A 13,371-nucleotide genomic window follows, 5' to 3' on the forward strand; every position below is an offset into this window, starting at 1 on the left:
TTCTCCACCTCTGCCTCCCTCTCGTGGCAGAGCTGACAGAAAACACCCCCGCTCCACGAGGCGCTATTAATTGCTATTACTTATTTCTGAAGTTTTGTTTTTTTTTTTTCTTTAAGTTTCTTTGAATTTGAATTTTTTTTTTTTGAAATTTCTGATTGGTTTGAGCCAAATTGAGCTGTTGCTGTAGCCAGACACCGTAGGGGCTTAACCCTTCCTCGCATTCCTGAGGGTTTGAGTGAGGCAAATAGCCCTAAGAGAGGTGTATTCTTTTTAATTTTTATTTTATTAAAAGTAATCTGTGGAGCAACATGGGATCTGATGGGATCTGATTGGGATCTGATGAAGACTTGCAGCTGAGATGTGGAAGGAAAGCAAGGGGATGGCCACAGGGTGAAGGTTGGAAGGATCTGCCTCCAGTAGTGACTCCAAGGCTTAGTCTAGGACTAAAAAGCAGGAGCTGGGTCTGATTGCTGCAGGCTGGAGTACGTGCTAGGACCACATCAGGATAAGTGGCCTTCATCATAAGGGTGAGGAGAAAGACTGGCAAAATATATTTGTGCACAGTGCTGTGAGTGGGAGATAGAAATGCCATGGTGATATAAAGTGATAAAGGCAGAGCTACCCATGATGGCCTGATCCAAATGATAGTCAGGATTGCTCTGTGGGTGCAAGGCATCGCACACTCCCCGTGGCACTGCCATGGTTGTCCCTTCAGCTTAGGAAGGAGACATCGGAGAAGCTGTGCCTCAGGCAGCAGAGTGCATGGTCTAATGAGGAAGGGGTTCAAGTCCTGCTCCGCCGGTTGCAGAGAGCCTCAGGTTTGGGGTTTGCCTCTGTGCTAGCAAGCAAGCATGCCCTGCTCTGCAGGGCAAGGACTCAGCGACTAGGGTGAGCAAAACCTGCCAAAGAAGAGGATGGTTTGTGATTTGTTGTGTCTGATAAAGAAGATAAAAGGGTGGTCAGCTTTGAAAGTCATTGTGGGGACTCTTGATCTCATCATCAAGACACCTGTGGCAGCTGCTGCCTCTGTACCTTCTTCATTGACCTCCACAAAAGCTTTGTGAATAACTTGTGAGATGAAAAGATCTTTCTTCACTGACATCCCTGTGAAATCAGCCTGACCTGGGTCAAAAGCATTTCGTATCCCCATGCTGCTCAGGGGGGATTTAAGGTCATAATTTTCTTCCAGCTTCAACTTGGGCAGGTATAGATCCACTTCAGCTTTCATCATATTGTCTGATTTGGTCCATTTAGACAGTTTCTCATACGTCAGCTCTCTTTCCACCTGCAATGAGTTGAGGAAGAAAGCAGTTGGAATGCAAAGGACGGAGACAAGACATGCACAGACCAGTGTCTTATTGCTCATCAAGAACACGTAAAGCAAGACCCAGCTACCAGCAGTGACTACAGATGGAACGTGCATCATATTTAGAGGGCATGATCTGACAAAGTGCTGAGTGACTTTTACTCCTGTTTATTTTCTTAAAGGTGGGAAGGTGTAGGCCTGAAGCCTCAGAGTAATTTGTCATTTTTTTTCTCTGGTGTGAAGAACATTGCTTGTTTTGCAATGTATTACTTATAACAATAATAATAGGTGCTTGATGTGTATGTATATGGATAAATTTTATCTTAGTAGTGATAAATAAATGGGATGCATGGGAACTGAGGTACAAATGAAAATATTTGCTCTGCTCTGCTTAGAGTCTGAAACTGATCCTGGCATAGTTGCTGTTAAGCAACATATGTAAGTAAGTTGTAAGTCATGAGTTGCTGTTGGCACCTTCTGGGTCAGGTTAGTTTGAGAAACCTCACCACAAATTATCAGCTGGAAATTCAGACAGAAAATGACATTAAAAATCATTAATACAGCCCTCAGGAGAAGATAACTCTAGGGCATGGTGATTCAGAGGTGATCCTTGCTTTTCCTATGCTATACTGGCAGTTAGAAAGGGGATAAAGAGTAGTCTAAGACTGTTGTGTGGACATGGGTTTCAGATGTCCTATGTTTGCAATGTTACTGCATGTCCTGAATCCTAAGCTGAAAATCATGGTGTTACAGTTTCTGAAACAAACTACGAGCACATCAGAGCTGTTCTACTGTGATTTTGAAGCTTGTTCTTCCTCACTCTTTTTATCTGTTTCTGTTACTGTTTCATAGTGTGTGTGATGCAACAGTAGGTCAGCTTTACCAGCTCCAGGCCAGTAGTGTTATCACTGATGTCATCGGGAAGGAGAAGGAACATGCTGAGTTCATTTTCCACATACGGCAGCTCAATGATTCTGAATTTCATGGTGGTTTCATGGAGTACAAGAAATTTATCTTTCAAAAACATCATGTGTACAGGTTTGGTCTTGGTCTGGAAAAAATTCGGACATAAAAATTACCTTACACATTAAAAGGATGATAAAATTTACTTGCTTCATTGAACTGAAAACAAGTACAAGATTCAGCAGCATACAGATACCAGGACGCTTTTCTTTAGACAGGATCGCATACACCCTGTTTTCAAAGTCTTTGAGATCTTTATAAAAAATTAGTATAAACACACAAGCTAAATACCTATTAACCTAATCCCATATAATATGTTTCTAAATTTAAAATAAAGATTAAGCTTTGATAATCAAGTAACTCTCTTTGTAGGCCTTGGTATTCATCAAACCCTTTCTGGCACCAATATATTTTGTTTGCATGGTAGTGGGGAAGCTGCAGGGATGGCTTCTTTGAGGAGACCTGAGAAGATGCCTGTGTCAGGCAGAGCAAGTTTCAGCTGGCTCCAGGATGGACCTGCTACTGTCCAAATGTGAGCCAGTCAGTGACATTGGTAGTGCCTCTGTGATTGCTTGTTTAAGAAAGGGTAAAAACTGCTGCATGAAAGCAGCTGGGAGAGCTGAGTGAGATGATGTGGGAGAAACTGCCCTGAAGACACCTAGGTCAGTGAGGAAGGAGGGGGAGAAGGTGCTCCAGGCCCTGGAGCTGAGATACCCCTGCAGTCCATGGTGAAGATAATGGTGGTGCAAATATGCACCCTGCAACCCCTGGAGAACCCATGCTGCAGCAAGCTCCTGGCAGGACCCATCATGCTGTGGAGAGCAGACCTTTTCTGGCATCACCTCTGACCCCACAGTGGACTCACACTGGAGCAGTCATTGCAAAACTGCAGACCATGGGAAGGACCCACATCGAATGTGAAGAACTTTATCCCATGGATAGGACCCCACACTTGAGCAGAGGAAAAGTGTGAGGAGGAGGAGGAGGAAGGAGCTGTAGAGACAACATGCAATGAGCTGACTACAACATTAGCCCATTCCCAGTTCCCTGCACTGCTTTGGGGCACAGGTGAGTCATAAGTGAAGTTGAGACTGGGAGGAAGGGAGGGTGGAGGGGAAGCACTTTATGTTTGGTTTACTTCACATTAACTTACTCTGAGAATTGGCAGTTAATTAATTTCTTGAAGTTGAACCTGTTCTGCCCATGATGGCAATTGGTCAATGCTCTCCCTGTTCTTTCCCTGACCCATGCATGACCTTTTCATCCTATTTTTCTCCCCCTATCCTGTTGACAAGGGGCAGTGATAGAGAGTCTCAGTGGGCACCTGGTGGCTGGCCAAAGTCATCCACCACAACTATGTGCTGTGACAGATCCTAAAACTGCACACATAGTGTAGTAGGTTTCGGGTACACAGTCACATCAATTGCTTTACATTGTCTGGCATACAAAAGGTATTTTCACCCTTAATCTATGTCAAACAAAATGTTTGTTTCCATTGACAAATAGTTTTGCTTGCTTTTGACGCAGTCCAAAAATATACGTGTAGTCAGCTACTGGGAAGTGTCAGTGCATGATCATTTAAATACTGTTAGCTCAATGAATAGATCATCTGAATAGATCACCCTCACACACTCAGCTAAAATGACAAACCCCATGAAAATTCCCTGTGAAGTTTGATGCAACACCCGGGGTGCATGGCAGAACAACAGCTGGATTAAATCCCATGATCTCAGGGTCCCAAGAGCAGAAGTGAGCTCTAGGTGTGTAAACATTGCTCTCCAAAGCAACCTGGTCCATTTGGAAATAGTACTTAGAGAAATTTCTTCTTGTCTTTAAGCTACTTTTATTAACTTACTTTGCTTAGCTTATTTTTTAAAAATAATTAACTTTAACTGTTCCCAAGTATTTTGATACTGTGGAGTTATAAATTAAAAATCCAGTTTTCATGGATATGCTTAAACAAGAAAATGCTGAGTTATTTTCACAGTTGGTATTCTCCCTGAGTTTATACCACTTTCTCAGCTATATGTAGTGTGGCAGTGGCATATGAAATACAGGTGAAGTATTTTCTCCTCAGTAATACACATATTGACATAGGACAACAGGCATATCGACAAGGAATTTACCTTGCTTATTCTGAAGGGCATCTCAGAAGTATTTTTCTCCAGAAATTTCTTCTCCCACTTTCCTTTGAAATAAATGGCATTTACTACGACCAACACAGTGCGAGAATGGACAGATCCTGCAGGCAGCAGACTCTGTATTTTCCCTTCAAAATCAGACAAAGAGACTGTTATTCCAGTGTGACTGCCCAACTTGCCAGTTTTAACTGTTCCTTGTCTGTGCCTACCTCTCTTTCAAAAATGTTTGCATTTGGGAGGTTTTTTTAATATGTATTTATGTTGTACGTATGGTAAAAATGACCTTTTGAAGTATCTCTGTATCCTTTGTCCAGAGAAGCTGTGGATGCCCCATCCCTGGAAGTCTTCAAGGCCAGGTGGGATGGGGCTTTGAGCGACCTGGTCTAGTGGAAGTCACTCCAGGACAATGTCCCTGTCCATGGCAGGGGGGTTGGAATGAGATGATCCTTAAGGTCCCTACCAACCTAAACCATTCTGTGAATTCTCTGGTTTTTTGTTGGTTTTTTTTTTTTATTTTTTATTATTATATTTATTGGAGTTTTGATAGTAAATGGCATTGGAAAGTGGGTAAAGCAGAATAGCTTGGATGTTCTGTGAAGTTGATTGCAAGCAGCTGAAAGAATGCAGAAGTAAAACCCTCACTAATCATTGTGTAGCCACACAGTATCTACTTGTGCAGGCCTTCCAACAGCAATGATTCAGAGGAGGCTACAGCATAAAGAATTGAGGGAAGGACCTTGTGAGGAGCAGCAGTTAGGCTGGAGAGAGGCATTCTTCAGACTATTTAGCTGTACTTTACTCATCACCTCCCTGCCCTGAGTTTCCACCTTTTATGTATTCTTGGCTGTGAGAACAATAAATGTGGAAATACAAAATATTTGAAAGTTAGACAAGAAAAAAAGCCATCAGAGTGATACTTACTCTCAGTTTTATTTTCTACCCATGAATTGATCTGTGCTCTGACTTGTTCTGCAGCTCTCTTAAAGTTTACAGATTGTGGCTTTGCATTGTAATAGCTCGTTATGAGTTGTAAGAATTTCTGAAAGATATGATTAAAGAATGTGTGCTTATTTAGTTAAACATGAGTTACAAAAATATTAGTAATAATCAGTTTAACAGATTATACAATTTGCTAATACATAATTTAAGAAAACTTGGTTTATATGCAGTAACCTTTATAATAAGGCCTGATACATTCTGTTCTAAATATTAAGTAAGGACTGATCAAACTTCAGTCTCAAGGAAACTGATACTTCAAATTTTTGTGTTTGAAATCAAAGGTGGGAATTTTTTGTTTTGAAGTATCCATGAAACCTTTACATTTTTTTAATTTCTCAAAATGACATTTTTATGTAATTTAAATACTTTTTTCCCTGCTTTATGAACTAATGTTCAGTACAAGATGGAAGAATAGTCTCATATGAAGTTGGACAAAGGCTTTTAGTTTGCTTCAGAGGTGAGGAACCTGCCAAAAATTTGTGAGGACAATAAAAGGAATGTTCTGGTGGAATAAAGTCATGTCAGAAAAACAGAATTAACATTTCCATTGCTGTCTGCTGTGAAATCATTCACGGAGATTCCCAGCAGGAAATTCCCTTGATTCTCTGTAAAGCAAATGCACATGAGATTGTGGAGAAAATGAGCAATACACATTCAGAAAGACAAATTGCTGATTACTCAGGAAACCAAACAAACTCCAAAATCAAAGAACAGTAATCTCATTTAAAACCCCCTTCCAAGTACCTGGAAGATGATTATTACAACATCAATTTTGAAAAGATTTCAGAGATACAGATAATTACAAACTCATGAGTCGGTGTGGGGCAAGTGAATAGAATGGGTGTAGTGGGTGTATGGGTTAACGTGACTTATTGGAGAAGTGTCAACAACATTTTGTGATAGGAAATCAAAAATCACAAATCTGTTGGAGTTTTCTGAAGGTGTTAGGAATATGGATAGAGGGGCTGAGCCATTAGAGTCTTTTTGGGTTACCAAAAGGCATTTTGTAGGACTTGTCACCAAAGGCTGAGCATCAATGGGACTACAGAGATATGTCTCATGTGTTTAAAAGACTAGAAACCAAGAGTAGGAGGAAAAAACATTCACAGTGAAGGGTTATTACTGCTGGAGTACCACAGGGATGTGTGTACTGGCATCTTTGCTACAGTGTTTTTTCTATAAAACCCAAGTCTAGACGTTTACATTAAAATATATATATTAACATATTTATAAGTGATCCATTAAACTGTAAGATACAGAAAATTATTGTTATGGTTTAGGAATGAGGTATTGGTGCATGAAAAAAACCTGCCTAATCATGGCCAAAAATGCAAATAAAAATTTAGGAACTATGAAGGAAAGAGTAGGCAACAAAAGAGAAATTTCTATAATGGCACTTTATAATACTATAGTGTGTCCAGTCTCTGAGTTTGCAATGCAGCTGTGGCCTCCCCAGTCTCAGAAATGCTACACTATAAAAAATACAGACACAGGGGATGAGGGTGACCCGAGATGTGGAGAAATGTCCTTCAGAACAGAGATGAACCAACAGTGATGCCAACAGGCAGCAAGCTCAGAAAGCACAGGGGCTTCCTGCATGTATAGCTCAGCTGTGGAAATCCTGGTGCTGAGGGCTGAAGTAGATTTAAAAGACGAGTGTGCAAAGTCCTGAAACAACAGCTCATCAGGGTCACTTAAGTAGACCTGCCCTCTGGTTCAAGAAGTCCCTGAGCTGCAGATCAGTTGGTGACCACAGCAGATTCTGGAGAAGAATCTCTACACAGTTTTCTCATGCACTTGCCAAACTATTGCCCACTGCTGAAAACAGATGCGCCTCTTGCCTGTCCAAGACTAGCCCTCTATGTCTGTCTTCATGTTCTCACTCAAACGCCAGTGCAATCATTTGGAATTTTTTCATCATCTCTATTGATAATAACTCTTAATGTCACCGTATTCCGAAGTAAAGAGGTTCAACTCACAGGCAGTAGTGGGTAGGTCTTTTCCTCATACAGTCGGTTGGCACTCTTCAGCAAGTAAGTGCTTCTGTGTTTGTTGATGTCAGACAGGAGCTTTTTGAAGCCAGAGTGGATGTTCTCTGCTCCCTTATGCTCAGGATCCTTGAAAAGAGACACCAATTAATATGGATTTTTTTTTCTGTTGCACCTGCTTTATTTAAATTGTTCATGTTTTTTTAATTATAAAAGAAGTTTCAGGGAATTAAACTCTTTTTTTGAGAATGTTGCATGTTTGCAGCACTGTGTATTACTAGGTAAATGATAAACTACTTATCTGGATAACGAGATAAATAAACCTTTCAGTTTCACAGCCTGGCAGCTTTTGAACAGGTGTTCTGCCCTCACAGAAACTAATATCAGGGCATGGAGTTACCAGTATTCAAATTTGCCTGTTTCACATGGATGTTTTTTTTGCTGTTTGGATTTTGGAGAGAGCTCCTTTTGGATGTCATTGTTTATGGTTTTAGGGAGGATGAGGTTGCTTTGCAAATGGAGGAATGAGCTGCTATCTGTCAGCTGCTCCCCACCAGCTGCCTGGATGCAGTGTCCTCCCTCATGTCATGTACTGTGCCCTGCACATGAGACACCGAGAGTCTCTGCCACTGACTCAGGGTGACTTGTCTGTCATGCCTTGCTATGAACTTTTCTCACTCATGCTGAGATGTGGAGATGTCCTTCCTGCCAGGAAGGACACCTAGGAAAGAATTTGGTAGCCAGAGGACACAGGATAGCAGAGGCTGGTTTTTTTTTTTTTCAATGGGATGGGAACAGAACAAAGAGGCAATAGGGAGAAATATCTGAAGGAAAAGATTAGACAGACTTTGGTACAATTTATGAAGTCAGTGAGTTGCTAAAATGAATGTGAGTGCAGTGATTCATCTTGAAGAACCATCTCACACCATCAAAGGAGAGAATGATATCATCCCCTTGCCCTTTTTATTTGAAGTTAGTCTAATTTAATTTTTTTCAGCTCTCTTTTAGTTTCTATGCTGAAAAAAAACCATGGCTTGATTGAGTTTAATACTTTTCATTGATTAGGGAGTTAATTTGTTGAAAAAGATCTGGGCCATTTCTCCTGCTGGCAAGTCTCTGGGGAGCTGATCAGCAAGGGTGAGTCAACACACATTACCTTAAAGGGGAATTTTGTCTGCCTAATGTGTCTGTGCATACAAAAGGAGGAAGGGACATTACTGGGTAGGGCTGGATTCAGGTGAGAAAGCAGTAGTTGTTTATCACTACAGAAAAAATATCCCTACCAATCTGAAGGTGATAAGAAATGGAATTGTCCAAAGCCTATTTCAATAAATGATTTTTTGATATTTCCACAGCCCAGCTAAAACCAAGTGAGACAGTTTTCTGGGCAATCAAAATGCTGTTAGTGTTTCAGTTCTGCTTTTGAACGACTGAATTAATGAGTTTTACAGCCATATTAACTCCTTGTTCACTTTTTCTGTACATAGTTCTTACTGAACCGAGACAGTAGGTAATAGACTGAAAACAAGCAGATGTTAAAAGCCTAAAAGCAGTGGTTGCAACGGACTATCCCATTCTCAAAGATTTTTGTCTCAGAATCTTTTGTTGTAATAAATACCATCTTTCTTTTCTTTGGTCTTGCTGGAGAAGGCCTTGTTGTCTCAGATGAACCTTCTTCTCTTGCAGTCTGGTTAAAATGAAGAACCTGTGATGATGATGATAAATGTTCATAAAGACAGCTTGTTTGTTTGAGATTAATATGCCCAAGGTTTGTAAGTATCTTAGTTTTCTGTGGTAATCCACCAGCCATGCCCAATGATAGTCTGTTGAAGTTATTGAGGACAATTATGTTATATGTTATTGAGGACATTGATTAAATTTCTGTAACTGTATCATTACCATATCGATTTTGGCCACATTGATTACTTTATAATGGATCAGTATTGTGACTGGAACAGGCTTCCCAGGGAGGTGGCCACAGCACCAAACCCTGGCAGAGTTCAAGAAGTGTTTGGACAACACTCTCAGGCACATGGTGTGACTCCTGTGGTGTCCTGTGCAGGGCCATGAGTTGGACTCAATGATCCTCATAGGTGCCTTACAACTCAGTATATTCTATGACTCTCTGATATTTTCAGTACTCACATATCTCCATTATTCATAGAAGAATTGCTATTTTTATGGACTATGTCACAAACAAAGATTTCTGCCTCTCCTCTGTAGCCAAACACATGTTCAGGAGAGCTTGCTTTACTGTATGCAGTATGAGAAAGCAGATGTACTGCTGCCAGAACCAGCTGAGGTCTAGAAGCAGTCATATCTTGCTCAAGAGATTATCTCCAGATTTCCTTTCTCTAGCATATCATAGTGAGTGCCATATTAATTTTTTCAATAAAGGTGTGTCCTCTTTACTTTTTGGGCATTATATAAAGGTAATTATTCTGTTCAGAGGCAGTTAAAATGGAACAGAGAGCTCCAAGCAAGACCAAGAGTAGCCTCTAAATGTCAATAACTGCTCCTTGGCAGATCACTTGCAATGCTCTGTGAACTGTAAGTGTAAGCTAAATGTAGGGTTGGTGGAAAGCAGAGATCTTGGAAATAAATTGGAAGTGACCTGCCATAGTGTTGGTACAGAAAATAGCCCTACTCATGCTGTCAGCATTGCAGATCACTGTCCTCCCATGTTGTTCCTTGCTGTTCTCCATAGGTAAAATAACAGTGTAATTAATGTAGGAACCCCCTGAAGGTAGTAAATGTCTAATTTCAGACCTTACCTCAGCCATCTGGCTTGCAGTGTCACCTTTTGCACCCAGGTGGACCATGGCAAGAGCAGTTGCAATACTCCAAGGAGAAAAGAAAATGTTTTGGCCTTTGGAAGTTTCATTCAGCTTTCTGTAAAGGTCCAGAGTGAAGCTGTTGGTTGACACTGAGAGAGATTCCATTGGTACACCTGAGACAAACAAGTGTCAGAGAAGGGTGGTGACTGCCTCTTCATTTCTTTTAAAACATACAGAGCTGCCAGTGGGAGATTGCCTGCACCTCTCAAAAACAGCCTGAAGATACCGCTGGGTAAAAAAGTATTTTACCCTGGGTAAAGTACTGTACAGAGACCAAGTACAGTCAGCTAGTAGGTTTCTTTCTAGGACCTGCATTAATTTTTCCTTCCTCATCACTTTTAGTGTCCTTGCCAGGTTTATTTGTTTTTCATCAGTTGAGTACAATTTTAGCTAGAAATGTTTTCAGAGTTTAGACTTGTTTCAAGAACTTATTTGCTCTTTTCTGTATTTTCATAGAGTTATTCTTCAATTCTGAGAGAGTGAAGCAGAATTTCTCACCATGCTACTTAGGGCTTTTTTCTAATTGTTTAAACTTCCTCTAACATTATTTTCTGCTGAAAAAGAGCTGAATTCAGGTGATTCACTACAGATGTATCCTGAAGGCTACTAGAGAGATACAGATTATTACACATTCTTGGTGTAGGTAAACCCATATTTGGAAAATGTAGCTGGATTTGCTAATTTCTGTTTTTCAAGAAATACAACCCCAAAGAGTTCCTCTTTAAACCAACAACAAATTTTTTCTGGTTTCCTGCTGGTTTATCCAGCACATTTTCCATCCTTCTTCTGCTTCTTTTCTTGGGTATGCTTTGGCAGGACAAAACCAAAGCAAACAAATAACCACAACCCTAGGATTAAATTGATTTTTCATACATGGTTCTGGAATAAACCTGTGCATCCTAATAGTATTTTTTGGTCCATCTAATAATTTGATAAATATTAGAACAAACTCAGACATTTCCATTGCCTTCATCAGAATAAAGACTAATAAAATATTTGGTAAAGTCAGTGTAAGATGTCATCAAGTAAAATTTAAGCATTAGATCAACAACAGCAGTTGGGTATTTAAATACATTTTCACCCACACTTTGTGGGGTTAAATCAAAAAACACAGTCCTCAAAGTGGGCTGCTCCCATGAAGTGTCCAAGATGCCTGGAGCCTCTGAGGTCCTCAAGTTCTGTTTTTAAAGCTTCCTAGAGCTCTGCAACAGCTATGAAGCATTCCCAGGAGTGCTTCAGAGGTAAATGCCATGCAGCCTAGCTCACATCTAAGCATTTTTGGGTCCTTCAAATCACATATCCCGCTGCTGTTCCCGGAGATGATTATACTTCCTGGTGATTAAGGCACTCTTCCTACAGGTCAGGAAACTTTCTGCCCTCCCAGGCTCTGCAGGTTTTGCCCAATTCCGGTTTGTATTCTGTCCACTGTGCCTCGGTACAGGGCTTTCTTGAGGGCTACACTTTGTAGTGAAAAAATAAATACTGCCTTCCCCTGAATGACTTTTGTGTCATCATTTAACCCCTCAGTTCCATAGAATTTTAAATGAATTTTTAAGACTTTGAAATAAAAGCTAGTTATTTTGGTAGGAATATCTAATTACCTGAAATCCTGAGAGAGAAAAGAATTAAGATCTGTCTTCAGTCAGAGTCTGTGGCAGTCTGTGGGGCAATAAGTACTTTTGGAAATGTAGAAATATTTGCACCTCCCTTTTCTTATCTACATCCTCTTCTGGTATTAAATGCGCACGTTCCCTCTTTTATTCCTAGCTCTCCTCTCTATCACCTGCTTTCAGAATTTAGAGACCTCCTCAATTCAAGGTCAATGGTAGTGCATGTATGTCCTGGAACATGAAGACCAGTATTCCAATTCCCTACAGGTGTCCTCCACAAAAAAAGTAGGAATTGCAGAAAATAATTCAACTACACTGCATTGCCAACAGATATGGTGAAATTATTTAACAGCTTCCTTTTCTCTTTACCAACTGGGAAAATTAATAGAAACTGATCTCAAAGGTATGGCTAAAAGGGAATATTGAAATAGACTGTTAATCTCATTGATCCTCTGGTTAAATTTGAGGGGAAGCATCTAAATACTTGCGGACCTCAGGTCCCATAAAGCCCTTATTTCATACAAGGATATTTTGTGCTTTTGGTTTTTGTGTTGGGTTTTTTTGTTGTTTGGTTTTTGGTTTTTTTTAAGAAAACACATCACAAAGGAAGTTCAGAAGTTATTTACACAGTCAGGTAAAATAAGTGATGAAATAAGTGTGAATGCTGGGCTCATTTGAACTGGTAGATGTTGTTTTGAAAGATTTCTGGTCCTAGCAAAGTCAGTGAAGGTGCTTTAGATACCTACAGGCCCTGCATAGTATTGAGCTTATTATCCCTCTCTGATGGACTTAGGGAGTTTGAATTATCCACCAAAAGCTGAAAACCTACTTGGAAGCTCTGCTTGTAATGATTTCTTTTACTGAAACTGCCATATAAGAGCAGGGAGCAAAACCAGGAGAATGTGTAAAACTGGATATCAGCAAAGGTGTAATGTAAGATATGCACAAATGTTTTACTTTAAACCAGTGTAATTCTGGTTTTCATCTGTGTAATTCAGATTAAATTGTATTGATAAATTTCCTTTGTGATCATGATCTGTCTTTTCTGCTACGTTCAACCTTAGCAAAGAATGGCCCCTGCCCACCAGTATGGCACATGAAGAGTAAACAAATTACCTGCATGCTGACAACCTACATGGAAAAAGCCTGAGTTTGAAGTTCATCTTTTGAACAAGGATTATATTTTAGTGCTTCTATACACCTAAAATCTGACTGCTGCATATGCCATGCAAAGTTTCAAGAGAGATATGTGTGCCTTGCTTTCTTCATACCTTTTGTTTTAAAGTGCAGTTTTTGTGCCTTGCATGTTCATCTTATTTTCTTGCTTCAGAAATGTATTGCTGTATTTACTTACGAGCTTAAGAAATGTTTCTGCTGTGTATATTAATATGCTGTTGTTTGTTTTTTAGATAAATTCATAGAAGAAAAACCCCCAAGCAGTTAGTGATACTACAAGCTCCAAAAATTGGCCAAAAATACAGGAAGATGAAGAAAGGGTTCCCAAACTGTGAGGACACTCTTTGTGGT

The 13,371-nt window shown here is 40.1% G+C and overlaps 1 protein-coding gene across 1 annotated transcript; it reads right to left on the bottom strand.

Annotated features, from left to right (window-relative positions):
• Nucleotides 1-336: 336 nt before the first annotated feature.
• On the bottom strand, nt 337-11,892 carry LOC119697560 (heterochromatin-associated protein MENT-like). The gene is made up of 8 exons (XM_038128463.1): nt 11,836-11,892; nt 10,172-10,347; nt 9,016-9,102; nt 7,389-7,526; nt 5,332-5,449; nt 4,396-4,538; nt 2,190-2,357; nt 337-1,285 (listed from the first exon to the last, which is right to left on the bottom strand). The coding sequence occupies exons 2-8, from the start codon at nt 10,337-10,339 to the stop codon at nt 884-886; spliced, it is 1,224 nt and encodes a 407-aa protein (XP_037984391.1). The 5' UTR covers nt 10,340-10,347; nt 11,836-11,892; the 3' UTR covers nt 337-883.
• Between the last annotated feature and the right edge of the window lie 1,479 nt (nt 11,893-13,371).

This window comes from Motacilla alba, chromosome 2 (genome assembly GCF_015832195.1).
Source record: "Motacilla alba alba isolate MOTALB_02 chromosome 2, Motacilla_alba_V1.0_pri, whole genome shotgun sequence".
Classification (NCBI taxonomy): Eukaryota; Metazoa; Chordata; class Aves; order Passeriformes; family Motacillidae; genus Motacilla; species Motacilla alba.

Excerpts from the sequence above, each read along its gene's own strand:
- LOC119697560 (XM_038128463.1), bottom strand. The coding sequence starts at position 10,339 with ATGGAATCTCTCTCAGTGTCAACCAACAGCTTCACTCTGGACCTTTAC. Across the intron at positions 5,450-7,388 it reads AGACCTACCCACTACTGCCT|AAATTCTTACAACTCATAAC; the intron begins GTGAGTTGAACC and ends CATATCTTTCAG. Across the intron at positions 1,286-2,189 it reads ACACTACTGGCCTGGAGCTG|GTGGAAAGAGAGCTGACGTA; the intron begins GTAAAGCTGACC and ends AACTCATTGCAG.